This window comes from Podarcis tiliguerta, assembly GCF_965153285.1.
Source record: "Podarcis tiliguerta genome assembly, chromosome: 5".
NCBI classification, from domain to species: Eukaryota; Metazoa; Chordata; class Lepidosauria; order Squamata; family Lacertidae; genus Podarcis; species Podarcis tiliguerta.
Window position 1 is genome coordinate 72,586,116 of NC_139538.1, and position 26,682 is coordinate 72,612,797.

Consider the following 26,682-nt stretch of genomic DNA (forward strand, 5'->3'; position numbering starts at 1 on the left):
TTAAAGACACAGTAGAGAGCACTGGGCTAGACCAGGGGTGAGGAACCATGTCACACCACATGTTGCTGAACTGCAACTCCCATCATCCCTGGCCATTGGGCATGCTTGCTGGGGCTGATGGGAATTGTAGTTCAGAAACGACAGGTCCCTCAACCCTGGTCTAGACAGACCAGTGACCTCCTTTGGTATAAGGCTAGGTGTTTGTTGTGAGTCTGAGTCCTTTTCAGGTATTACATCTAGGTGTTATTTAAACATGGGAGGCAGTGGGAGTGAGTTCACTATCTCAGCCCCCTTGTTGCTAACCCTGCCACCTTCCAACTTGTGGTAGATGAACGTCTGCAGTGGGGAGCCCCAATTTCCCATGGTTCTAAAATGCATGGGGAGCATCCATAGGTACAAAAGCTTCCCTGCGGCAGAAATTCATCTTTCTCAGTTTGAAAGGTGACAGAAATGTCAATGGGGATGTTGCTGGCAGACATATTCCCTCTTCTCCTCTCACACTTACAGCCTGAAGTATTACTTCTGTTATACTGATTTCCATAAATGTTTCTCTCCCTGCGTTAGGTCTTAAAGGTAAGCATCACGTGATGATTAGTGAGACAGCAAATGAATGTCAGTGGCTCTCTGGGCGTGGAATTATTTCCTCAATAGGTAATCAGTTTGCAGAGTTGGGTGCATGTGTCTGAGATCTTCACTCCGTCTCTCTCTCTCTCTCTCTCTCTCTCTCTCTCTCTGTGTGTGTGTAAAAAGAACACAATATTTGTAACTTAAACCTTACAAGAAGGACAGATTACATACTGCAATCAGTTAGTCATTTCCCCACCTCAGAGATGGTTAGAGCTGATAAGGTACTGCACATAATATGCTGGATGTGGGTTCGAATGTTGACAACACTCTGCTATCTCAAGCACTGGCGTGTCTTCAGATTGGCTTCTTAGGGCGTGCCACTTATCCATTTCTCTTGGCTGCCAAAACCCATTATCAATTTCACTTAACATCTCTTTTTTTTTTAAAAAAATGTATTTTTATTAAAGATTTTCTTGGTTTACAAAAGTATGTGCAATCTCTCCCCCCTCCTCCACCCCAGTAACATGTTTAACAGATCAGTTTCAGTTTTTGAAACTTTTTTTTGCAAGGCACTGACATGACCAGCCACCAGGTGGAACGCTTTGAAAAGCGTATGAAAGGCAGTTGGAGGTTGAAGAAATTGTATCCTAGATCAATTGCTCTTTTTCAGCAGTGCCGTTTGCTGTTATTAAACTCTCAGCATCTCATTTGTCTGCTCTGGATAACCATGCTGAGAAGCATGTTCATGACCCTGGTGATGAGAGCTGATATGGCTGTCTTCATATCTCTTCATTTTAAGCCCAGAAAAACAAACACACTTGATAACTTCTCTGCCTCGACAGCAGCCCTGTGAAGCAAATTTATGCACAGTGCACTTCTGATGTCTGGTTTTTTGTTGTTTTTTTTTTGGAAGGGGGTAGCCGTCATGAAAAGGATTAGCAAATGTTAAGGAGAAGGCTCTGAGAAAGCTGCTGCCTTTCCTCACCAATTACTGTAGTTCATAAGGCAACTCAAAATCGGCACTGCCAAAGATGCCATCCACAAATTGGAGCTGCGAATTTCTTTAATCTGCAAATCTGTTTGTTGGAGAGCAATTTGTGTGTGCATGTGTGTTTGTGGGAGAAATATAGGACGCTTCTTCACAGTAACAACAAATCTATACATTTGATGCTAAAGATAAATTTGTGGAAATTGTAATGAATAGATAAAACCTTTATTTTTAAAAAATAAAATGTTTTTACTGAGTTTTTCTTGGGTACAATTTGAAGATGAAACCTTTATTGATAGAGAAGCTATCTCATTATATATATAACTCATGAATTGTTAAAACTGCTGTCAATAGCAGGCTTTTTTAAAAAAACAACGGTTTGTTGTATTTGCTGGGTCTTTATGACATTCCTTCCTTTCTGTGTTATGTACTGAGTTGAATAGGATCCAAAATGCAGCAGTCTGATTGGTCCTAGAACAATGCAGCAGTATGATTGAAGCCACCCAATCCAGCTCCAGGTGGAAGTGAATCCACAACCTGATTGGCCTACAGGAGAATCCTGGAATTAGCCAATCACGTGCAGCTCATTGTGTAAATAATGTATATGAAGCAGATATTGTGGGGGAACTTCAATTCCTCCTCACCACTATGAGCTGAATAAAGAGCATGAAATCCACTCTTGACTCAGAGTATATTTCAGTATGCTATCCTGTAACCTAAAATTCTCTGAGGGGCTTACAGCGAATAAAGAAAAACAACAACTGTAATGCAAAACATAAACCATTAAAAGGGAAAGAGCTAGATAAATAGAACAAAACAGAATTTGCTGCACCACTGCCACAATTAAAAACTCCCTCTCCCTCCCTCTCTCTCTCTCTCTCTCTCTCTCTCTCTCTCTGTGTGTGTGTGTGTGTGTTAAGGTTCCAGACCACTTAAGCTATTTAAAAGGCCTGGATGAACAGAACTATATTTACGTGGGATGAAAAAATCACAAAGATGATGTTGGGTGAGACTTTCTTGGAAGGCTACTCTGCAACCAGGGTGCTACTACTGAAAAGGCTCTGGTGGTTACTTCACTTTGTGGTCACTTCATTCAGTAGAGGCACCTGGAAAAAGCAGGATATTGAAGAGATCCAGGTCAGATATATATGGGAGAAGATGATATTTGGGTTATGCACCAAAAGGTGGCCTATATAGTTACATATAAATGACTTTCTAATTCAGATGAATGCCGGACCATGGTTTGGAGACACAGAATTGCCATGTATGAGGAGGGGAGAACACAAAAGTCCAGGTCTCAGTGTCCCCTCATGTGTTTCACATCAAACTATGATTTGGTGTTCCATCTGAATCAGCTTACTATGGCACCTGATGTCTGGCCTAAATATCCATGTGTGCACAAGTATACGTGTTACTCATTTTGAACCTTTAAAAAAACCCTTAAAGAGAGCTTTTAAAAGATCCTTTACCCCTACCCTTTAAATCCAGCTTTGGCTCTAGTGATGGCAGATGTGGTGGTGGGGGGGTGGAGAGAAGAAAAGCATTGGAAGAGACAGTTTAGCTATAAAACTAATCTAAGGCTGTGTGATCATTAGCAGCTTAAGACTCAGGCCATTTCCCTACATGGCATTTCAAGTCACATTTGCATGTTGCTGCACAAACCAGAGAGCGAGGTGGGATGTCCTATGCACATTACCTGTTTGTTTCCCTGGCACCTGCACCTGCCTCTATTCGTTAAGCTGTGATTGCACATGCAAACCAGCTGCCTCACAGGAACACACCTCAGCTTAACTGTGAAGTGATTGTGGCTTATTGTTTTCAAATGGGATGGCAGCTGGTTAGAGGGGAAATGCATCAAACAGCAGTATTCCTCAAGAACTACGGGATATGGATGGTGGCTAAGAAACATTGTGTGGACACAGCTTCAGACCTTGGGAGCAGAAGGAAGCCTACTGGAGCCAAAGGAAAAGGTAATGCTTACACAGCGTTGTTAATTCATCTATGAAATGTTATCGGTATTAAAATCAGGCCCTCTCCAGCTTATTTTTCATGACTGGGGCCATGGGTGTAGCCAAGGAGGGGCGGCTGCCCCCTTAAATCAATAAAATTCAATAAAATACATAGCAAACTGAGGTTCTGCCCCCCCAAACAAAAAGCCTGCCCCCCTAGGAAAAATCCTGGCTATGCCCATGACTGGGGCAGTTTTGTGCTTAAATGTGGCAGTAGCAGTTCCATGTGTTTATTTTTGCTTTCAGACCCAAACTGGCACGCTGTGTATTTCATTGAAATTTCTTGTGCTGAGGTCCTTCTGGAGGTAATTGGATACTGAAATGAATCCTCCCCTCCTCCGTCAAAGCTGGTGTTTCTTCTCTAGCTTAAATTCACCCACTTCTTGAGTCCTTTTTCCTCAGTTCTTTTTGTTATGCTTTGTCTTCCTTCTACCATAGGCTCTTAACTGCCATTTTCACTGAAAATTCCTCTCAAGTTCCATTTTCCTTTGTTCACAGCCTGGCCTCCCATTGGTCAGGGCAAAGATGCCATGACATCATCACCCTGACCAGGTCATTCCATCTGATGTTGCTCCTTTTTTGCCTGTGAGAGTTGTGATGAAGCAGAGTGTGTTCAGCTAAAGAACTGACACAGCTGAGGGTGGAGTGGAAAGTTAGGTGCTTTCCCCCTTGCTTCTCTTTCTTTTGTTAACCCAAGAACTGAATAATGTTTTCCCTCATAAAATGTGACATTAAGGGTTCTGTTGCTCTTCTTCAAGGCGTTTAAATAATTCACAATGGTGTATCTCCACAGCGCTGGAAACGTTGTTAACAAGTGTCTCTCTAGAGTCACGGTTCTGCTTTGAAATTCTCACTCCATGTGAGAAAGGAAGAGTTCAGAACTTCTTGGCACCGTAGAAACTATATTACGCAGGCATATTATCATTTATTCATATAGTATAATCTATGTACATGGTGCTTTGGAAAGAACAGGCACGTGAGCGTTTTATTTTACTGGATATTGAATATTGGAACATAACATTGTGATTTTCAGTATGCGCAATATGGAAACAATATGTTCCAAAATTTGTATTTGAAAACGTGTTTGAGAACATGGGCACATGCCACAGGCAATTCCCAGTTAACCATGAACTCCCTGTGGCATTATATGAAAATACTTGTTTTCCCCAAAGCCATATATCAAATTGATCTGAAGCCTCTTAAATCAAAGGACTAGACTCTGGTGTAGCTGATTTGTTGTTTGAGGTACATTCTTGCTTTAGGACCATAGTTTTCAAACTTTGTTTTGAAGGAACCTGGGGTACCTCAGAAGCTGATCAGCAGTTCCTCGATGAGATCACCATAATGGCAGACTTTATTATTATTAATATATATATATATATATATATATATATATATATATATTTCAAGGGACGCGGGTGGTGCTGTGGGTTAAACCTCAGAGCCTAGGACTTGCCGATCAGAAGGTCGGCGGTTCGAATCCCCGTTGCTCGGTCGCTGCTCCTGCCAACCTAGCAGTTCAAAAGCACGTCAAAGTGCAAGTAGATAAATAGGTACTGCTCTGGCGGGAAGGTAAACTGCGCTTCCGTGCGCTGCTCTGGTTTGCCAGAAGTGGCTTAGTCATGCTGGCCACATAACCCTGAAGCTGTATGCCAGTTCCTTCGGCCAATAAAGCGAGATGAGCGCCGCAGAGTCGGTCACGACTGGACCTAATGGTCAGGGGTCCCCTTTACATTTTATATATATTCATATATTTCTCTGTAATACAGTCCACTGCTTGGAAACTCCAAAACAGCCAGGATTGAAGGGGAGGGGGAATGCTATTAAAAAGCGGAAAAGATCTGGCACAACACTGCCCCAACAGTAATGCAGAGACATGCAGGTGCAAAACCGCATTTTGCACTAGTGTGGACAAGACCCATGTGAGCGTCTACCTCCTGATACAGTACAGATACAGGTTGAGCTGCACTTTTAATTGCATCCTGTGGTGATAGCCTCCCCCCTGTTTCACTGTAATCTCTGCTTTGCATAGAAAAGTGGATTTGAATTTTATAGAATGTGTGACCTCTTGACTTAGTTTGTCCTGAAGTTTGACATCTTGTTTACTGCTTATTGGAGGTTTCTCTCTACTTTTCAACTGTGCTTTTAATTTGAAGATGATTTGCTTATCACAGGTTGATGAGGCACTCATGCATCTTCTTCTGTACAGCAATATCACCGTATCGATAAAGACAGTCATGTTTTGTCTGAGTGCCAGCCTCTGTGTCTGCCTTTCTTAAGCAGGGAACCTGGTAGCCACAAAATGGACAACCCAAAAAACCGTAGACCATAAGTGTATATATCCCCATGCCTTTTGGATAATCAGATTCTAACTTCTTTGAACTGGAGCTATGTGTGATCCCTGGAGACTATGCTATTTAATGTAACCTGGTAGAGGCATTTTTTTATTGGTTAATATTGCTACCACATAGCAAGCAAGTTAAAAGACAGGTGTGCCAATTCAGTTTGGAATTGGGTTGGATATGCAACCATTTCTGCACGGTGACACTTGCTCGTGAGGCCACTGTGTGTCTGGCTGTGTCTTTTCATGGGGTTGCACAACTGACTTGTGGGGCTATTTGTTGTGTCTCATTGTTTCAAATAAGGTCAAGATCTGAAATTAAGAGGATTGAAATGTCTTAGAGCAGTCAGTCCCACCCTGAATGCAGAAATGCAACAGAATTACCTTCCCTTAGGGATGCAATCCTATCCTACTTGGGGTTAAGCCCCATTGAAATAAATGGAGCTTATTTTGAGGTAAATGCACATGGGATCAAACCACTGTTGGGACCCACCCATTTGCCGTGACCCACAGAGCACCTGCCTTTGCTCTCCTTACACTTCACCAGGAGGCTAATCTGGTTATTTCCTGAAATTTGAAGGCTTGATTGGCTTTAACAATTGGTGGATTCAGGACCAGAGAGGTCTGGCACCCACAGACTCATAACACTCTCCCTTTGTCTCCCTCTGAGACTCGGGCTCAAAGGCAATTTTGTGTTTCCAACTTTTTTCTTTCTTTTTTATAAATGACTTTCCTTCAAAAGATCTGAAGAGGCAGGGAAGCTATGCCAGTACCTTTGAGACATCAATCACATATGGTGGGAGAAAATGATACTTTGCAGATCACTGAAATTTAATAGAACAATTTGTATCGGCCTACACGTCTGTGTGCCATTATTCCAGCTCTGAGCAGCATCTATGAGCTAACAGAACCACATGTTGCCTTCCTTCCATCTAGGAATCCTTATAGATTAGTGGCAGAGGGCCCAAACAGATGTAGTGTTAAGTATGCAAATACATAAAATGTACCCGACTCTGTCTGAGCACGTGGGAGGGCCACTCTGAGCCAGAGTGCATATGCATAATTTTTGAGCCTCCCCTGCCCTCCGGGTCTGCACCCAGCCCACCACTGTGGTGACCAGGAGGTTCCTCACAAGTGGATGGGCCAAAAAAAATTGCCCTCCTCTTTTTTGACACATAGTTTGAAGGATGTACCACTTAAGAGCTCCAAACATGCTTGGCTAAGGAACTTCCATGAGGCATCTGGCTCCTGGCCACTACTGGGAACAAAATCCTGGACTCAATATTCCAGTGGTCTAATCCAGCAAGGGAAATCTTCTAACACACAAGACCTGGGCAGCTACTCAACCTTCCCAGGTGCTTCTGGCAGTCACTGTTGTAAGAGAACTGTGGGACTCTCTCTCTCTCTCTCTCTCTGATTAAAAATCTTTTGGTTCCTAAATGTATTTTGACTAAAGAAATATGAGCTAGTCTTGCTTGGTAGCGCACCATGCTTTCATGTTGTGAATAATGGATGATCATTGGGTCTGTTTATTGGTCTTGGGGGTATTGCTTGGGTGATTGATCGCTGCTTCGCACACAGCCTTTACATAATTTGGCAAGTACACCTTGCTCTAGAAAATAATAAATGTGCCAGAGGATGGAAGTTATCCCTCCCACCTCTCCACACATTTAACAGCAACGGCCATATTTTCTGTTGCATCTTGGGTTCGATAAAAATAGGATGCTGCTCACTGGAATGGCTTGAACTTGTGCTTGTAGTTCACCTTATAACGGGGCCATGGGCTGATTTGCAACAAGGCGGATTAGTCCCAATTGGTTTTATGGGCAAGCTGACACCTCTGGCTATCACAAGGTATTTATCTTGCAGAAGAATCTTTGGGTCTAAGAGAACACAGTGCTGTTTCACACATTCTGTGGAAGTGAACCATGGGGTTTGCCTGCTCAGTGTATACTTGGCAGGGATTTGCAGCCAGTCTCGGCACTCTGCCAGGAGTCGCTGGAGTTGGGAACCTTTGGCTCTCTACGCAGCTGGCCATGTGGTGGACTAAAAAAAAAAAAAAGCAGTTTGGAGCATCTTACTGGGCTCCTTACTGGTCCTACCAGTAAGTCATTGGGCCCTCCAAACCTGGAAGGGCTCTTGAAAGCTTCCTGTTTGGACTGGGTGAGCACCGCCTTCCTCTTTATGTTAGGGAAGGACTGTACTCTAGTAGGTAGAGCAACTGCTTGAATAAATTGTCCCAGGTACAATTCTTGGTGTCTCTAGGTATGGCTGGGAGAGACTCCCACCTAGGGAGCCACTGCCCATGTAGGCAAGGCCAAGGTAGATGGACCAGTGTCTGGGTCAGTATAAGACCACTTCCTGTATCCCTTCCTTCCTCTGTTGTCTCCACGCTCCTGCTGTATCAGGCCCCAGGCCCATCTAGTCTAGCATCCTGGTTTGACTGTGGCCAACCAAACGACTGCGGGAAGCTCACGATCAGGGCAAGTGGGTCAGTGCTCTCCTAGTTTGCAATTCCCAGGTTGCAATTCCCTTGGTGTCTCCAGCTATGGCTGGAGAGGCTCCTGGCTGAAACCCTAGGGAGATGTTGTCTGCTTAGGGTGCTGGGAATTGTAGCTCTGTGGGAATTGGGGGCGGGGGGGGGGGGAGAGAAGCTACAGGGGCCATTTCAGAAGTGGGGAAGGGATGGCCCATGAAGCATATCGTGCATTCAAGAGGCAGAGAGGTGGTGGCAAAATGGTGACGAAAGAAGGCATTTTAAATTTGGTTAAAATTAGGAAAGAATTGAAAAGGGTACTACTGCTAAGTGGGCCTTTGAAAGTGTGACATGCTGTATGGACATTCCTGGAGGAGGGATGATTCATCAAGCTCCAGAGGCTTGTTCTCAGATGCAGTCAAGGTTAAATTGTCAAACAGCAATGCATTTCAAGAGCATTTATTTGTAATCATAGTTAAATACAGTGTTCTACAATGCAGATATTTGTTCTTGTCTTTTGCATATTTGATCCTTATTCATGTTTTTGAAAACTGCTTATAGTTTTCCTCCTAATATATAAAAATTGTCTAAATCAATAAAACAATTTCCTCTTCTTTCTTCCTTTTCCCCAGCCTCTCCACACTACCCCCCCCCCAAAAAAAATTGTATTTAGGCTTCCTTGTGTGTTTTTTTTGTACTAAAAAAAACTTACCGTACATCAATTTTGCTGTCTTCCCACCCTGAAAAATATTCCCAAAGCTTTTTAAAAAATATACTGATACCTCCCTTCTTGTTTCTTAGTGACCCTGTTATGGCTTCAATCCTATTGGCACTCAATCAGCATAATTTGCTATTAGAGTGAATGATGGCAATAACTATTGTGAGGTTAGCTGCATGGAACAAGCACATTTCCCAGTTATATCTTTTTTTGAAACAAAGGGATATATGGTTTGCCCATGCTTGCCTAGTATAGAGTCCCATTTGATTTGTAGCAATATTCAACCTGCATGCAGAACCGTTGCGTTGAGAGAGAGATAGTTGTAGGGCACAATCACATACTGTATAGGGTTTGAAATATGGGGGACTGGGAATTACATGGATGATCCCACCTGCCCTCCTTAAATGAGTGGAGGGCTGTTGGAAATTCTGGCTGCAACTCATAGAAGCACATTTAACAGCTCTCTCAGATGGAATGTGATGGAAGCACATTTAACAGTCTGACTCACTTGGTGTGTTCTGCACCTCCAAGCCATTTTGTCCTAAAGTGGAACTGTTAAAACCATCCAAGTACTATGTCAAACTCAGGCAGTGAGTTATCAGTGATGGAACTGGGAGCTGCTAATCTTGGTCCAATATAGGTCTTACACTTCCTCTTTCAGTACAGTGTAAAATGTATTCTGCTTGCTTATCCTATACAGATTTGGAGTGCAAAGAGATTTGAACAGCTATTAATGCCTAACCGGCATTTGGTTCAAAGTGCAGGTCTTGAAGGAACAGTGCTGACTCAAGTCACAACTTGTGAGTCATTTATTTGAGTCATCCAGTTCTACTACTTTTTGGTGGCTTATTTTTCTGGCAAACATGGATACAGCCTGTTCTCCTAAGAATAATGGTTAATTCTGCCTTTCATTAAGAGTATTTTCTTTCTTGATAACATTACAATCATGTATAGGGATCAAAAGTAGGCTGTTTTATTGAATATTTACATTAGATAAAGCAAAGCAAATTAAAAATTAGGAAAAACTTTATCCCTGACTGGAAAGGGTTGGCCAAATGTTATGGGCAGATCATGGCTTTGTCCAGACAGGGGGATTATCTTGCATTTGGGTCTTTTGGATATGATTTTTCTGCATGAAGGACACCCCCTTTTTTTTGCTCACCATCTTTATTGATATTCTGCTTCTGAGTGCAGCTTCGCAGAGAATAACCTGGGGTTATGTTTTGTTTTTAGCCTCCTCCCTAAATATTCCCAGTTACCTTGCAAGATCAGACTGCAGTTTATTTATTTATTTATTTAAAAATAAATGCGCTTTGCACAATTCCGATTTAATAGAACACCGCAAATCTGTAATGATAAAACAATGATAAAACAAATTGGGGCCGCTTAATGGTCTGAGTGGGATGTGTGCTGAGCTCTCTGTAAATTAACGATCTCATTTATCCTTCTCCAAATGACATCCAACTTCATATTAAACCACATTGGGATCTGATTATGTTACTGAGGGCCCAGCCACACTTCCCCATAAGTCCATACCTCTCTGGCCCATTTTCAATTTGGTCCAGGGCTGGGTGTTCGTACTTGGGATTTTTGCCTAAGCTTTTACTTGAGAAAGATCTGTGAAAGCCCATGTTTTCCCATTTATTCTTCCTTCAGCTCTGCGCAGCTATGGCAGAAAGCAGGAGAAACAGCTTTCTCCTCCTTCTCAGAGAATTGAGAAGGGATTATGTTCACATAGCTGGACCTGCATGTATGTTTGAAACAAATGAGGGCAAAATCAAAAGAAACAATGAACTGCGAAGGCAGCAGACGTGTTTTGCGCATATATCATGTGGTCAGTCGGGTCAGCAATGCTAAGGACCAGAAGAGTGCTGCTGAGAAGTTGGAAAGACAACTGGAAAATTATCCTTGAGGGGAGGAAGGGAAAGAAGGTGAAGAGGTGGACTGCCCCAGAATGCAACTCCAGGGAAAAGTATGAGGAATCCCATTTAAGAGCTGTTTTCAGAGCAGTTTAGGAAGTGGAGCAAATCTCTCTCTGGGTTTCCTCTGGATTTCATAAAACTTGATTTAATGGCTAACCAGAGCAAGCAGAGAGAGAAAGCTGTTGAGACCGGGATAAGAGATCAATACAGATTATGGGGGTAACATGCGTCCAACAAAAGGCAGCCACACCACCCCTTCGTTTAGGTGTAATGTTTGTCTTCACATTTAAATTGCTATGTATCTGTCTTGCGTTATTGCATTACAGTGGATGCATTTATGTAAGATGTGCTGAAGAAACAGGCCAATTCAGCCATACCCAAGCATGGAGATATCAATACTTACTGATCTGGCAGTGTTTGGGGCAGCGGGGGCTGTTCTGTGCCCAAAAGGCTGCCCTACCTATAGAATCCCCAGCTTTTTCAGCAGGACATGATGTGCCAAAGGTTGTGTGTGCCTCCTTATATTGAAGTGAATAAGAAAGCCTGCTGGCACAATACTCCACATAGAGAAAAATGAAGAGCTGGGTTATTTTTAGCGAGCTGCCTTTTGTCTTGGTTGTTCTAGATTCTTGCTTATGTATGCCTCTAGGTCATGCTCTGCTGAGAACCTGCTTTTGGTGAAATAGAATTTCCTCCTCCTGACACTTGCAAGGAAAAAATACATATATTAAAGGGGATGCATGATCAAAGCTTTTTTCCTGAACTGCTAGATGACCAAGTGTCTTGAGGTAAAATGTGTCCTCATTCTGTGAAATGTGTGGTAGAAAGCTACTTGGGCAGCAAAACTGAGCACACATAGAAATAGGACGCAGAGTGAATGGAGAGATGTAGAGTTAAGACTGACCCGTGAGGTGGCCAAGTTTGCTGAGGGTACTGAATTTTTCAGGGTTGTGAAGATGAGAGAGATCGTGAAGAGCTTTTAATGGACCTTTCCCAACTGAGTGAACGGGCAGCAAAATGGCAAATGCAAGTGTAAAGTAATGCATTTCCGGGTGAAAAATCTTAAATTTCAAATGATGGCTATGCTCTGCCTACACAATTCAGAGGCAGTAATGCTTCTGAATGCTGTTCTGTTCAGGTCCTTCTTGTGGGGTTTCCACAGGCATCTGGTTGGCCACTGTGAAAACAGAATGCTGGACTAGATGGGCCGCTGGCCTGATCCAGCAGGCTGTTCTTATGTCCATAAAGTGAAGCCCACTTGAGAAAAAACAACAGGCCACTGCTGACATCTTTAAAAGTGTATGCATTCATACTGAACTCAGTATGTGAACAGGGCCACCCCAGATACCCCTGGGTGGTGGATATTACCTCAGTGTCTCACTGTGACATGGAGCAGGAGATTCACTAAGGGACCTACCACTTGACATGGGTGTGTGGTAGTAGAGAGGACACTTTCCTTCATCTACCCTGTCCATAGCCACCATGAATTGGCTAAGGGGGACAGGTGCAGAACTATAACATGGTTCATAACACAATCCTAGGCTTGTTCACTCAGATGTAAATCCCACTGTATTCAGTGGTACTTAACACAGTTAAGTTTGTTTAAGATTGTGGAGACAAACTACAAAGCTGCCTTATATAGTATAATGTCAGGTCATTGGCACAGACCAATGTGGGGAACACTCCAGATGTTACTGAACTACAAGTCCCATCAGTCCCAGCAAGCATGGCCAGTGGCTAGGGATGATGATAGTGCAGCAACACCCAGAGGGCCAGAGGTTCCCCGCACCTGGTCTATGTAGTCCAGGATTGTCTTCTCCAGCCTTACCATCAGTGGCGTAGCGTGGGTTGTCAGCACCCGGGGCAAGGCAAGTAATTTGCGCCCCCTAACCCGTGGAGCCAGGTAGGGGCAGAGAGCTGCGAGTGCGAGCGCGCCCCCCCCAGATGTTGCACCCGGTGCGGCCAGCACCCCCTGCACCCCCCACACTACGCCACTGCTTACCATGTTGTGCCCTCCAAATATTTGGGGCTGAAACTCCCATCACCCTCAGCCAGGGTCCCAAAGCCAGCAGCTCTCCATAAACTCAGGCAAGACCCTTCCCTCTTCTGCAACCTGGGATTCTTTTAATTGATGATGCTGGAGATTGAGCTCAAGACTTTGTAGATGCAAGTCATGAACTTAAACCCTGTGCTGGGGACACTTTTCTTCTTTCTCATTTGGTGGAAACACTGAACACGTCACTCTTGTGACACTCCCAGTTCCTTTCCCTTTTACCAAGACACAGATTTCAAATGCAAAATGCCAAAGTGCAACAGAGTCAAAGTTTCTGCTTAAAAAACTAAACCGTAATGCTTCGTGTGCTTTTCTCTGTGGGTTATTTTTTTTAAAAAACCCTTAAATCCTGGTTAGTCATTTCTATGCTAAAACTCTTATCTCCTACTCTGCACCTTTACAGCATCTTACATCATTGTTAATATTTCTCCTTTGAGGTTTTAGTCAGTGCTGTTAGCTCTATGTATAAATATGAGTAACCCTTCCAAAAAAAAAGTGAAGTGAGAAGAACTGCAGATTTGTTCGCAAACCTTATTTGCAAACAGGAAGCGAGGCCCATGGCCATTCTGGAGAATTATAAGGCAGTGAAACCCAAACAAGTAATATTCTCAGCAGAGCTGAAAGCATCCATCACTTAATCTGTGGAATCTGTTCATTAATCATAGATTTTAAGCTCTGCAATTTCTCATCCCTCTCTGCAAAGTCTTGTAAACAACCTGTGCACATTAAACCATAACCCTGCCCATGTAGTAAACAGAAACAAGTAATTATTATTGAGTAAATGGCCTCATAAGATCAAAGGCAATGACGTTTCATTGTACTAATTATTAAATTGTTAAATGCATACATTAAGTTACAGTCACAACTTCCTTGTGAGACAGAATAAGAACCACCTCCTCTGATTCAGGCTAAAGGTTTGCTTAGGCCAGGTGTTTGGAACCTTTGGCCCTTCAGATGTTGCTGAACTACAACTCCCATGTCCCAGCAAGCATGGCCAGTTGCCAGGAATGATGGGAGTTGCAGTTCAGCCCCTCCCCCTCTTAAATGTGAATGCAACCTGGATCAAAAACACCAGACAGCCAACCTAACAGCTGCCAAAGAATTATAACAAATAACCATAACCTCCCCCTATTCATTATTGACTTCAAAATTCTTTTAAGTAGTGAATCGGGGGTTGTTGAGACTATCATCGTCTGATTTCCCCCCAAAGCAATTTATGATTTAAGAACCCTTGGCATTAATGCTGTCCTTTGTTTTTGTTAATACAGTGGTACCTCGGGTTACATACACTTCAGGTTACAGACTCTGCTAACCCAGAAATAGTGCTTCAGGTTAAGAACTTTGCTTCAGGATAAGAACAGAAATCGTGCTCCGGCGGCACAGCAGCAGCAGGCCTCATTAGCTAAAGTGGTGCTTCAGGTTAGGAACAGTTTCAAGTTAAGAACGAACGGAATGAATTAAGTACTTAACCCGAGGTACCACTGTAGCTCCCAAAGGAGCTGTCCAAAAGACAGTGAACTGTAAGAGATTTGCATCAGTGAAAATTGGGGTCTGTTTTCCTTTTTATCTTGTTCATTTGGGGTGCTTTCCCTATTTTTTCTTGCACTCCCATAGTTTGGGAGCCAAGATTGTAGAGGGGTGTGTGTGTGTGTGTGTGTGTGTGTGGGGTAAGCAAGTATTTTTAAGTTTACTAGTCAGCAGTCTCAGCTTTGGCTTCTCCTTGCATATCATTCCTTCAACTGGAGTCATCTTGGTTTTTTAAAAAACTTATTTCCCCAGAAATAATATTCTTGTGTGCTACAGAACAGAATGTGAACCCTAATGTTCGCTAGGACAATGTGGAGGGCAGTTCAGTAGAAGTAATCTAGGCTCTGTGAAAAATAGCATAAAAATAAAGGCCCTGCAATCAGGGGCGTATGAAGTGGAGGGCGGTGGGGGCGGGCTGCCGTGGGTGCCACTTGGGGTGTGTGTGACAAGATGGCCCCTGCCTCCCCCCAGCTGTAGAGCGACCAAGTGTGCGCACAGTCAGTATGGGCGCCACTCACGTGGCATCCATACAGGCTGCCACTCTTGCGCATCGTCCATACGGGCGTCTGTATGGGATGCCTCTCGCACGGCAACCGTACGGGCTGCCACTCATGAGCAGCGGCCCATACGGAGTGCGCATGTGTGGCAGCCTGTACGGTTGCCGCGCATGCGTCACTGGGGGTTCACCTGCCCCTTGGCGTCCCGCCCCGGGTGCCGGAGAGGGTTCCTCCGTCACTGCCTGCAATCGCTGTGAATCATGCTTTGTAGGACTGACATCAAATGCCACAAGCAACTAAGCAAAGATGCTCAGTTTTCCTGTACACCAAGGAATGTGGATTTCTCTAGTATTCACTGTGCTGCCTATGCACCAGCTGAGCAAACATTTTATTCCCCCAGATTACAAATATCATTATTCTGTTGCTAGGACTGTATACTCCACTGGCTTTGGACAAATATTCCTTACAAGTGTACGTGGTGGCTTTATCACATAGCACAGACATGGTGTAGGAAACAGAGCTGCATTGATTTATATTCTTGAGGTAAATTTTTTTCCCCCTTGGTTTTTTTTAAGGGCAAGATATCCAGGGGGTGGGTGGGTTGCCAAACAGTGAAATTTCTCTCACACACTCCCCAGGTGTTCACAGGCATTTATTAGCCTCTGGTTTTCCTTACGATAATTGCTTTAGTGCCATTTGTGTTTACCTGGGATTTTGTCTTCTGTAAGTGATCCCAACCTATCAGGAAAAGTAAATGGAATGTGATGACATCACTGTGGCACAAAACCTATCAAATTTTGGTGACAACAACACTGAGGGCAAGCAAAGCCAATTGTTTGGACTGGTGATGGGAGGAAAGGCCACTCTGAGCCAGAGCAGAGAGGTGAGAGTTTTGTGCCCTCCTGGGCCCGCACCCTTGGTGGCACCCAAGCTGCCAAACCCTAGGTATGCCCCTGCCGGTCCTACCTACATTTCAGATTATTTATTCTTGGGGGAGGGAGATCTGGGACAGGATATAGACAGATTATTCTCTGCAGGTGCACATCGTGTTCTATATTTAGTGCAGCAACCTCTGTTTCCCCGAACACCAATTCTTCTTCTTCTTGCCCTGTGAAAGATCAAGTATATGGAGAAAGCAGAGTCAGGATTCAATGTGACCTTCTGTTGAAATTCATTTAGTTAGTTTGCTCTTCAGCTTTGGTCAGACCACACCTGGAGTCCTGTGTCCAGTTTTGGGGGCCACATTTTAAGAAGGATATTGACAAGCTTGAATGTGTGCCGAGGATGACGACCGAGATGATCGAGGGTCTGGAAACCAAGCCTTATGAGGAACGATGGAAGGAGCTGGGTATATTTTGCTTGGAAAAGTGGAGACTTGAGGGGGGATATGATTGCCAGGGCCGTCTTAAGCATATCCGGCGCCGTGGTGCAAAGCTCCCTCCGGTGCCCCCCCAGTTTCCCAGAGTTTTTTTAAGGGAGGACGGCACTGCCAGCGGGGCTAGAGGAGGAGGGCAGCAGCTGGAGGGTGGCTCCTCCAGCGGGGAAGAGGCAGAGGCTGGACGCAGCACCTCCCAGCTCAGCTGGCCACTTTGTGCCGTGGTGGCCATGGCGGACGGAGGCTCTGGGCATGGCGCTGCTTCGGCGTGCCATGGCGAGGGTGGCGAGCTGATGCCGGGAGGCGTCGCGTCCAGCCTCCACCTCTTCCCTGGCGCCCTCCAGAAATTGGCACCCTGTGCCACTATCCTCTATGGGTAAGACGCCCTTGATGATCACCATCTTCAAATATCACATGGAAGATGGAGAAAGCTTGTTTTCTCCTGCTCTGGAGGATAGGACTCAATCCAATGGCGTCAAGTTACAAGAAAAAAGATTCCAACTAAACATCGGGAAGAACTTTCTGAGAGAGCTGTTTGACAGTGGAATAGACTCTCTCGGGAGCTGGTGGTTTTTAAGAAGAGGTTGGATGACTATCTGTCCTGGATTCTTTAGTTGAGATTCCTGCCTTGCAGGGGGTTGGACTAGATGATCCTCGGGGTCTCTTCCAACTGTACAGTGTTATGATTCTCTCTCACCACATGTGTAAACACACACAGAGAAACAACTTCACCTCTTGAATCGCCATAATTGCAATGGTGAGCGCGCTTCCTCCTCCTCCTAATTCTCCAAGCGGCGCGGGATATTTTTCTCGCTCTCTCTCCCGGGAGGCGTCGCGCTGCCGAGCAGAACCTGCGAAAGGGAATCTCCGAAGATGACTCATCCTGGCGGCAGGGAGGAAAGGAAGCCCATCCTGATCCTCGCACCTACCGCAGGGACCGACAAGTGTGGCCAGAGGCTCGCGCCAAAAGCCCGGGATCGAGGTGCGCGCGCGGGCTGCTCCCTCCTTTCCCCCACCCCACCCCCAGTTCCCCAAGACGCGCGCAAGGGCGCGTTCCTTGCCTAGTCCTTGTTTCTGTACCTTCATTCAGCAGCAGCAGTGCCTGATGGGCGTTGTGGTTTCCAGCAAGGCTGACACGCAGAAATCCCAGGGGGTCCTCGGATGGTGAGCATGTGCAGAAGAGGCCAGGATACAGCCTTGTGTACGCCGAGCTAGCCGGCGCGCGCGCCCGCCCGCAGGATAATCTCGCCTTCGCCGTGCCATGCCTCTGCATGGGTTGCAGCCGCTGAGAAGGATCCGAGGAGGAGGCGGAAAAGGAGCCTGCCCGCTTTTCTGATCAGCCCTCCGATGTTTTCTTGCTTCTGCTTCAGCATCCAGGCCCATTCCTTCAGCAGCTCGGCTCTGCCAGAGTAAGTGTGCCTGCTTTCAGTGGCTGCCCCCCGGCTGCCTACCCCCCCCCCCCATGATGAATGGCAACGGTATGCTTCTTGGCCAATGGATACGTTGCTCAATCCCTTTGCATGGAAGGCAGGTAGGAAAGGAAAGGGGGGGGGACATGTCCCCTCCCGTAGTCATCATTAAATTACGAGCCGGCCGAATTGCAACACAATAAGCGAGCAACCTCTCTCTACGTGCAGGGAGTAGTTAACTGTTTACCAGCTGGACGCGCCTGGCAACCTCTAGTACGGGTGTCAGCATTGGTGCAGATGGCGGGGTTCCTGCTTTGGATTCGCACGGTTCTGCAGAGAGGAGTTTTATGCCTAGGGCACGCCTCGAGAGAAAAGAGGGTGACGATCCAGCTGGTTGTAAATCGGGGCGAGCCAGTACGTGAGGGTTAGGAGAGCACATGAGCTCTGTAGCAAGTGACGGCAGGAGCGGGGAGGGGGGGGGGAACCACCCCATAAAGCATGTTTTCAGGGAAAACCGCTGAATTCCTGCAGATTTGGCAAAATCCGCCCTCCCACCTCTCGCCTTGTTGGGAGTTAATGCACAGTGTGGAAAAAAATGCATGCATTTATTAATGACCCCAGATTTTATTTGATTAAAAAACCCTTGATGCTGTTTTCCTTCAAGGTGTCATTTTCATATTTGAACATTGCTGAGTTTATTGCGAGCCGCAGTTGTGGATCTCTAGCATGTGCTATGCCTGGAATATTGTGGTCTATTTTTGCATCACGTCCCCCCCCCCCCCCGTTATATTTTTGGAGCTAGGAAACATGAGGGTTCAGCAAGGTCAGGAGCAGGGAAACAATTTATGGATTTGTTTATATGTGGAGTACAGTTTTCCATTGTGGAAATGGTGGGAACGCAACAAAATACATTAAACACATGCATAAAGGTGTGTTTTCGAGACTAAATTACTGAAGGAGGGATTATATGTATTGTTTCATTAGCAATAAGCAGAGCTGCCAGCAGGTGCTTCTGAAAAGTGGGAGTGCTACAAGGCCTACACATTGTGCCAGGTCAGATCCTTACCCCATTGCCCCTCAACTCCACCCACACCAAGCTCCTCCCACTTGCGCTGTCCAAGGTCTACCTGTGCACACCTGTTAATGACATTAGATAAATGCATAGACATAGCCACAATTTGTTTGGGGTGGGGTTTATGTTAGGAGGGGGACGGAACTGAGTTATCTGCAACACAAATGGTCGGGGGGGGGGGGGCAGCTGCCCTCTGCCCCTCCTGGCTACGCCCATGGATAAATGGAACCAGACCTAGTTTGCTTCTGAATAACAGATGCTGGGAAGAAATGGGTTTCCAAGGTATTTGAGGGTGCTGCTGGACACATCAGATGGGGGGGTTAGTGAACAGGGTCTTTTGTGGGTTGGGGCAGGATGGCAAATCAGATTGTGATTACAGTGGTGGCCAAGTGGAAGTTAACTTCCCCCCTGTTTTAATCACACACACACACGCTTCTATTTACCTTGCGGGGGAGAGACCTTTCATATGTGACATGTATGCTTCCCCCTAGCAAATAAGGTGTTGGTGGTGTTGGATATAAATCTGGAAAATTGTGTTTGTGAGGGTTGGATGGAGGGTTTAAATCTCCCCCTCACAGCAGTATTGACCCCAGTATGATTCCCCCCTTCTCCTGACCTATAGATTGCCCCACTGCATGGTGCAGAATCAAAGAATTGTAGAGTTGGAAGGGACCATAAGCGCCATCTAGTCCAGCGCCCTGCAATGCAGGAATCTTTTACCTAATGTGGGGCTTAAACCCATAACCCTGAGATTTAGAGCCTTATGCTGTACCAGCTGCCTGAGTTTCTCAAACCATGTGTTACCTCTAGACTTGCTGATATGCCATGCTACAACCTTCCAACCCACCCACCAATTTTCCAGTGATCAAAAGGAATACAGTGGTACCTCTGGATATGCACACCTCTGGTTGCATATCCTTTGGGTTACACACACGGCAAACCCAGAAGTATTTTTCCAGGGTTCTGCCACGCATGCTTGCGCAGAAGTGCTCTACGCGCCGCGCTCATGAGCAGAACAGGCACTTCCGGTTGCGAATTCCTCGGGATCTGACTGGAGCTCCAGAATGGATCCTGTGCACAACCAGAGATACCACTGTACCAGTTTTGGAAACTTTGGAAAACAAAGGTTGCGCTGCCTCAGGCGGCTCTTAAGAAGATTAGAAAACCTCAGAGAGGAAGGATCCATCAAGGGCTACTAGCCTTTGGAAACTCCATTTTCAGAGACATTGTATCTCCGACCCAAGCACTAAAGCCAAGCAGTTACTACTTTGTATCCTCCCATTTGCTGACACACCTCCTGTTTGCTTTTAATTGCTTCCCCTCTAAAAAAAAAACAAATAGCATTTCAAAGTTCACAAGGCTCAGAAGGAGAAACAAATTCAGGCATCTTCAGAAAGCAATTCTGTAGCAGCTGAAGATGTAGGACATCTCCAAACAGGGCCAGCCCAACTGTTAGACAGAAGGAACAGACACTGGGGCAGCTCCTGGCTGTTCCTTCTGACCACCACCGCTCTACCCATTATAGAGCTTGCTACAGCTGGCAATGGGGTGGGAGTCGGGTGTTTGTAGCTTCACGCAGCACCATGTCTTGAAGTGGCCTGGTGTTTTAGTTTTCATTGAAAATCAGCTAGAGCGGAGAAGCTTCCCCTGTATGCCAATTTCCCCATTTACATTGCCTGCGCCCCCCAGCTGCCGTTGGCTCTGCTGTGGGACATACTTGCATAGTTGTGCGCTTTCCCCCGGGGCAAAATAATGGCAGCTTTTAGGGGGCTACCACAGATCAAGAAAACTGGCAGAGGGGAAAGGATCAAACTCTCTCAAGTGCCATTGGCCTGAATACTTAAAACTCGGTCTCCGGTGTCTTGTGCTATTCGGCCTTAAATGGTAGGTGCCTCAGAGTGGCAGAACCTGAAAAAGACGAAAGCAAAATAATAAGTAGGTAAATGACAGTCACTTAGTTTGCATACATGTGTGCTGACCGTAAATGATTAATATTTTTGTATGTCCTTGGCAGACTCCCCCCCCCCCCGCCCCCAGCTATAATATAGTGGTTCTGCTTTCTGGGTTTTCTGTAAATCAACCAGCGTGTAATTCTTTATTCTATAATGCTATCCTCCAGGGTAGGAAACCTTCTCTCCACCCGAGGGTGACATGTGGTGGTTCATGGATAGTTGGGGGGGCATCTGTCCCCCCCCCATCTCTCTGACACACATTATTTCTCTCTTCTGGTCAGTCTGGGGATGCACTTTATAAAGGGAGGGTAGTGTGATGAATTGGTTTAACTACCTTGCTCTGCTGGCTGATGCACGGAGGCTTCAACCCCCACCCCAGGCCACCCTCCACTCCCTGCACCTCCCCAAATCTGCTCTGGGAGATCAGGGGAACCCCCAGAACAGTGTGTGTGTGTGTGTGGGGGGGAATTGTTCTTCCAGATATGTAGAAATGCTTGCGTACTGACAGAACAATCTCCATAGGGCTGTGTTGGATTCCATCTTGTGCCTCTCAAGAGGAGATGTGTAAAGAGTTTCCTGTGAGCGAGCGCATTGGTGGTTGGTGTAGGTAGGCCCCATTTCCGCCTGCTGATTGGAGTGGTAGGGGAGGACAGGCCTGCACTCCTTTGTGGCTCCCGTCTCTGCTCTTGTAGATGTGGCGGCCATTTTGTGACTGGCGCCCACAGCACTTTCCTCAACGTTCCATATTTGCCCATTGGCCTGAAAAGGTTGGTCGACCCTTCATGACTTAAAAAGCACAATCCATTGCTACGTGGGCAGGGAACGGCAAATAACACAATGGGGGCACGTTTTTCTCACTCCTCGGCTAGCTCTTGTCATGCACCAGAAGCCATGGGCAGCAGAACATGAGCACAACAGCCATCTGATCCCAAGTGACTAGTATTCAAAGGCACACTGCCTTAGAATCATGACTGTTATATAGCCATGATGACTAGTAGGCACATAGCCTTATGTGCCATGAACCTGCAGTGCTGGCTCTTTTACAGAATGGGAGCCCTGTGCTGGCTTTCAGTTTTGGAGACTCTTGGGCCTCTCCCTCATTTAAGTTCCATCGCTGTCAGGACACTTAACTGCCTGGATCATTCCTAGAATTTTTGTGAATATATTAACTGCTTGCTTTTGACCTTCAAAGGCTGGATATAAAATAGCGTTCTCCTCTTTTTCTTGTAGGATGTATCAAGTGTGATAGCTCATTTTTTTGAATTACCCATTATGGGTACTCAGCTTCTTCCTTGCAGGTTTTTACTCATTCATACCACTGCTTTGTTTTTGGCAGTGTTGTGGGGGCATTTTGTAGGCTGGCGACTCATAACAGGTCAAAAAACAATCCCAAATAGCCCCGAAACGACATAGTTACAACAAAGACAGTTGAAAGCCCTGCAGATGTCTTGTCATGCAAATGATTGTCATGTCTTGTCCATAGTGTGCTGGTGACAACCAGAGACCATGCAGTTGCACAGTAAAAATATTTGGGGAGTCTTCTATTTTAATCCATATTATTTTGGGTGCTATTGAGAAATAATCACCCTCCCAATATTGTTCAGTTTCAAATTCTATGTAAAAATGGAATTCAGTGAATTCTGGCTCTTGCTGGTTTGGTGCAATTTGTCCCCCATGGCTGCTGCCTTGCCCTCCTCCTCAGATAGGCCCCATGGGTGTCTCCAACCAATCAGGTACCATGTAGTGAAAAGGATGACATCACAATCCTGTGTAGCCCATTACTTTTGACTTAAGTAACAAAGCCACTGAGGACAAGCAATGTTGAGGGCAATGCCAAGAGAGCAAGTTTACATTCTCAGAAGTAGTAACAACAGCAACAATAATTACTGGAAAATTGCTGGGGAAAGGGGAGGTAGGTTCTATGGGAGTGGAAAAGGAGGAACTTACTTGAAATGTCTATGGCAAAATGTGAGTGGTTCTGGTTGAGCAGTAAGCTCTAATCCTTACATTGTAGTTACATGGTATATTTCAAAACTTTCCAGACTGTGGGGCCTTGAAGAAGCTTAGATAAAGCTATTTCCTCACTGATATTTTGGTTCTTGCACTGGCTAAAGGTTCTGAGTGAAGAAGACCACAGTGTTGCATGTATGTTATAATGACAATTCTATCTCTCAGTGTGCAGCAATCTCATGTTCTTATAAACCCATATGTCAATTCATCAGAAGTGCGGCCAACATGGCAACAGGATTTTGAAAATATATGTCCTTGGCATGTACATTAGCACAGCCCTGAAGTTGCCCAGCCTAATATAGTGCTTAATGCCCTTCACCTTGCCCTTTTCAGGAAGTCTTAAAGTTGTGAGGTGTACTTCATTTGTGCAAAAGATCTTGTCTCAGGTCTTCTGGGCTCTGCTTGATGCTTGCCTGCCACTGTTGCTGGTAACCCTTGCTACGTAGATACTAGTCTCCTGATAGTATTAGGTCTTCTCTCTACTGCAGCAGAAATGCATGTACAAAGATTTTGTTGGAAAGCCAATACCTGGTTCCCCACTACTAATGCAAAAGCTGTTCCCCTTTTTTTATACCTAAGGTCACTTAGAACTCAGCACATGCTACCCTTGGGGATGCTTCAGATCATGGCAATGCCGTGGTGCGTTTGCTACATTCCCAGCTGCAATGTATATAAATATGTAATATTCCTAGAAGGATGATGATTAGCAGCGTGCTGAGAATTCCCATGTGAGTCACCATCAGCTGCATGATGATAGCAATCCGTTTGATAAAGGCTTCCAAGCAAAACGCTGTGACCAGTCTGTTGATGAGGACAGACTATATAGTCTGGTGCTATTAACCTAGTGCTCAAAAGCCTGCAGAGGCTGTCTATACACTACTGAGCCGGGTTCAAGGTTCTTGTATTAATTTACAAGGCCCATAATGATTTGGACCCAGGATACCTCAGTCACTGCCCATTCACTGAGGTCTTTGCGGGAGTAACAGTTAGTGGTCCCCCCCCCAATAGATTGTGTGCTCATATCATATCCACCAGGAGGTGTGTGTTTAGTATTGTGGGCCAAATTCCAGTTGAGATCAGACAAACCCCTTCTCTACTGAGCCTCAGGCACCTACTGAAGACTTCTTTTTAATTTTAGCAGGCATTTTGTTGAAGTTTGATTTTTTATACTGATTTTTATTTTTTTTGTATTCTGTCTTTGTAAACTGTTTAAAAACTGTTGTAGTTAAGCAGTATATAAATTGTTTAAATAAAATAAAATAAAAATGTTAGAGCTGTGGTAGAGAGCTGATCAGGGAGGCTGTTTTTAGTGATCTTCTCATGGGCAGAATAACAAGAGTGCTGCCTCTTGTTGGCGATACCTGATAACCCGCTTTGCTCTCAGAGCAACTGATATTTCCTTCCCTGGTGTAAGGCTTCAGTGAGAGGAGGAAGGGACAAGCGCAGAGCAGGGGACACTCTGTGTTTGAATCCATGTTTGAAATGTTGCTCAGATTCGGCGTTAAGAAGCCAATTGGTGCCAAGGGAGCTACAAGCTGTAGTCACCGCCTTAAGCATTGTTTGGCTGCCAACACAGATATACAACAGTAAACTGGGCATGTGCAGACATATTGAGTAAAAACTGATCTATCTTTAAGTATAAATCTATGTTCCTCAAGGAGTGGAACCAGCAGTGGGTCTGTCAGAACCAGGCAATTTTTGTCTCCGTGAGAAAAAGCTATATTTCCATAGGGACAGAAAGCTTGCATTGCTATACACCAAGTCCCAGCCCAACAGCTGCTATGACCAAAAGGATATATGCATGTGTAGCTAATGATAATATTTCTATCAATCTACCTCATAATGCAATCTGAGCTCCGGTACTGGAAGAAGAAAGCAGAAAATTAATTACTAGTCTGCATAATGGCAAGGCCCAAGGGAGGACTTTTTACGCAGCAACATTTTTAAAAAAAATTGACTCTGGATGGTTGGTTTGTATTTTTGTGGTTTTTTCAGATTTTTGGATCAAACTGGCTAATTTCTATCAGGTTGGCTTACATGTGATTCACACATGGTAGTTCTCATGGTTTGCATGCTGCAATCTTAAATCATAGAATTGAGCCCAACATGGGGCTTGAACCCACGACACTGAGATTAAGAGTCTCATGATCTACTGACTGAGCTATCTGGGCTTCTAAATACATATTTCTGACTACGGCTGAGCTGTTTTCTGATTTGAAGGTCACTTAAGCAGCCAAAACAGCCGCCGCCACCACCACCACCACAGATAGCCTTGAAGTTTGCCAAAGTACAACCAAATATTTAGAATTCGCCCTTCCAAATAGTCCCATGAAGACTGAGCATGCTCAGTGCCACCAAAATGCAGACTGACTATTGGATGAGGTTGGCGGTGAGGACACAGAAAAGCACAGGGAGGGGAATTGAATGGAGGCAGCCTCAAATATGTTTCCAATTCTAATTCAAACAAATGAAAAGTCTCACAGCCCACACTTAGATGTGGTTTTGCTTGCTTTCTACTATATGAACCAAACGTCATGTCCTTAGTGTTGATGGTTAGATAACAAAATTGTCTACCAGTGGCATGTCTTGGGCCACAAATTTGCTGCATTTCATTTTCCAGGTGGAAAACACCTGGAATTTTGGAATGCGCCTCACGTAATTTCTAGTAATAAAAGCAAGTCCTGGATCATGTAAGAACATAAGGAAAGCCCAGACAGACCAGCGCAAAGGCTCTATCTAGTCCAACATCCTCTTTCTCACAGTGGCCAACTAGTGCCCTGGGGAAGCCCGCAAGCTGTGCATTAAGGAAATAGCCTACTACTGCTGTTGTTCCCTAGTGTGTGTGCTGGCACAGAACCTCGTGGTTCTGTGTGCACCCCCTCAGTGACTGGCAACCATTTAGAGATTTATTGTCAATGAATTTGTCTAATCCCCATTTTAAAGCCATCTAAGCTACTGGCTGCCACCAGGTCTGAGGCGACAGCAAATTGCATAAATTAATTATGTTCTGTGTAAAGGTATACCTCTTTTTATCTGTCCCAGATCTCCTGCTAATCAGTTTAATAGGATGTTCCTGGGTTCTTTTCTTATGAGACACTTTCTCCATGCTACGCATAATTTTATAAATTTCTACCATGTGCCTTTCTGCCCTCTGTTGCTTCCCCTGTAAAAAAACATAATCCCCCAAAACATGTAATTCTTCTGTTATTTATTTGTTGGGCATTCCATGACTCCATATGGTGTTAATGTAACCTAAATAAATGTTCCAATAACAGAAAAGGGGAGGGGAGGCAGAATAGTTTTGGGGTGATATGAGGTTGAGTGAGTACCTCATAAACAGCTAACAGTAGCAACTTCTGGAGAGAGACAGAGAGTTGGGTGTGTCAAGCTCTTCTCAACAAAGAATGGTTGCAGAGTATAAATACTACCATTGTGCCAAAGGCAGATGCTGTAAATAGTGGAGGAGGTCAACCACATTGCAGACTGTTTCTCAAATCAGGAATAGGCCCTACTCCACTGACAGCAAACTGGAAATATAAACGCAAAATAATTGTGAAATATAAAGGCAAGAGAGAGAGTGAGTGCGGCATTTGTGCCGACTTGGCAATCCAGCGGAGACAGGTTGATTTAAACTGATAGCCACGGAAACCTTCGATATGCTTTACTGCCTCCTTCTACTAGGACTGCACAAAGGAATGTCCTTATTTTGCCGGCACTGTTGCTTGTGTTAAATATTTATCTTGTATTTCTCCCATAGGATTCTGGG

The 26,682-nt window shown here is 45.0% G+C and overlaps 2 protein-coding genes and 1 long non-coding RNA gene across 15 annotated transcripts in view; 2 read left to right on the forward strand and 1 right to left on the reverse strand.

The window, feature by feature from the left end:
* The window catches only part of LOC310677307 (protein FAM13A-like), a 46,226-nt gene extending 44,427 nt beyond the window's left edge, over positions 1-1,799 (forward strand). Inside the window, exon 8 of the transcript XR_014511032.1 lies at positions 1,137-1,799. The gene's annotated coding sequence lies outside the window, so the exon portion shown is untranslated. The remainder of the gene's footprint in view (positions 1-1,136) is intronic.
* A 1,311-nt stretch (positions 1,800-3,110) lies between these two features.
* The window catches only part of FAM13C (family with sequence similarity 13 member C), a gene marked incomplete at its 3' end in the record, with an annotated part of 70,263 nt that continues 46,691 nt past the window's right edge, over positions 3,111-26,682 (forward strand). For 8 of the 13 annotated variants that reach the window (XR_014511027.1, XR_014511028.1, XR_014511029.1 and 5 more), the window contains exon 1: positions 17,755-17,882. Coding sequence is in view for 7 of the 13 variants with exons in the window: in XM_083440063.1 (XP_083296189.1) it covers positions 17,821-17,882 (62 nt within the window). The other 5 variants (XM_083440066.1, XM_083440067.1, XM_083440065.1 and 2 more) reach the window with 4 other exon arrangements.
* Positions 17,747-21,556, reverse strand: LOC310677367. The gene is made up of 3 exons (XR_014511132.1): positions 21,413-21,556; positions 20,672-20,862; positions 17,747-17,874 (listed from the first exon to the last, which is right to left on the reverse strand). It is a non-coding gene; the product is annotated as an uncharacterized lncRNA (long non-coding RNA).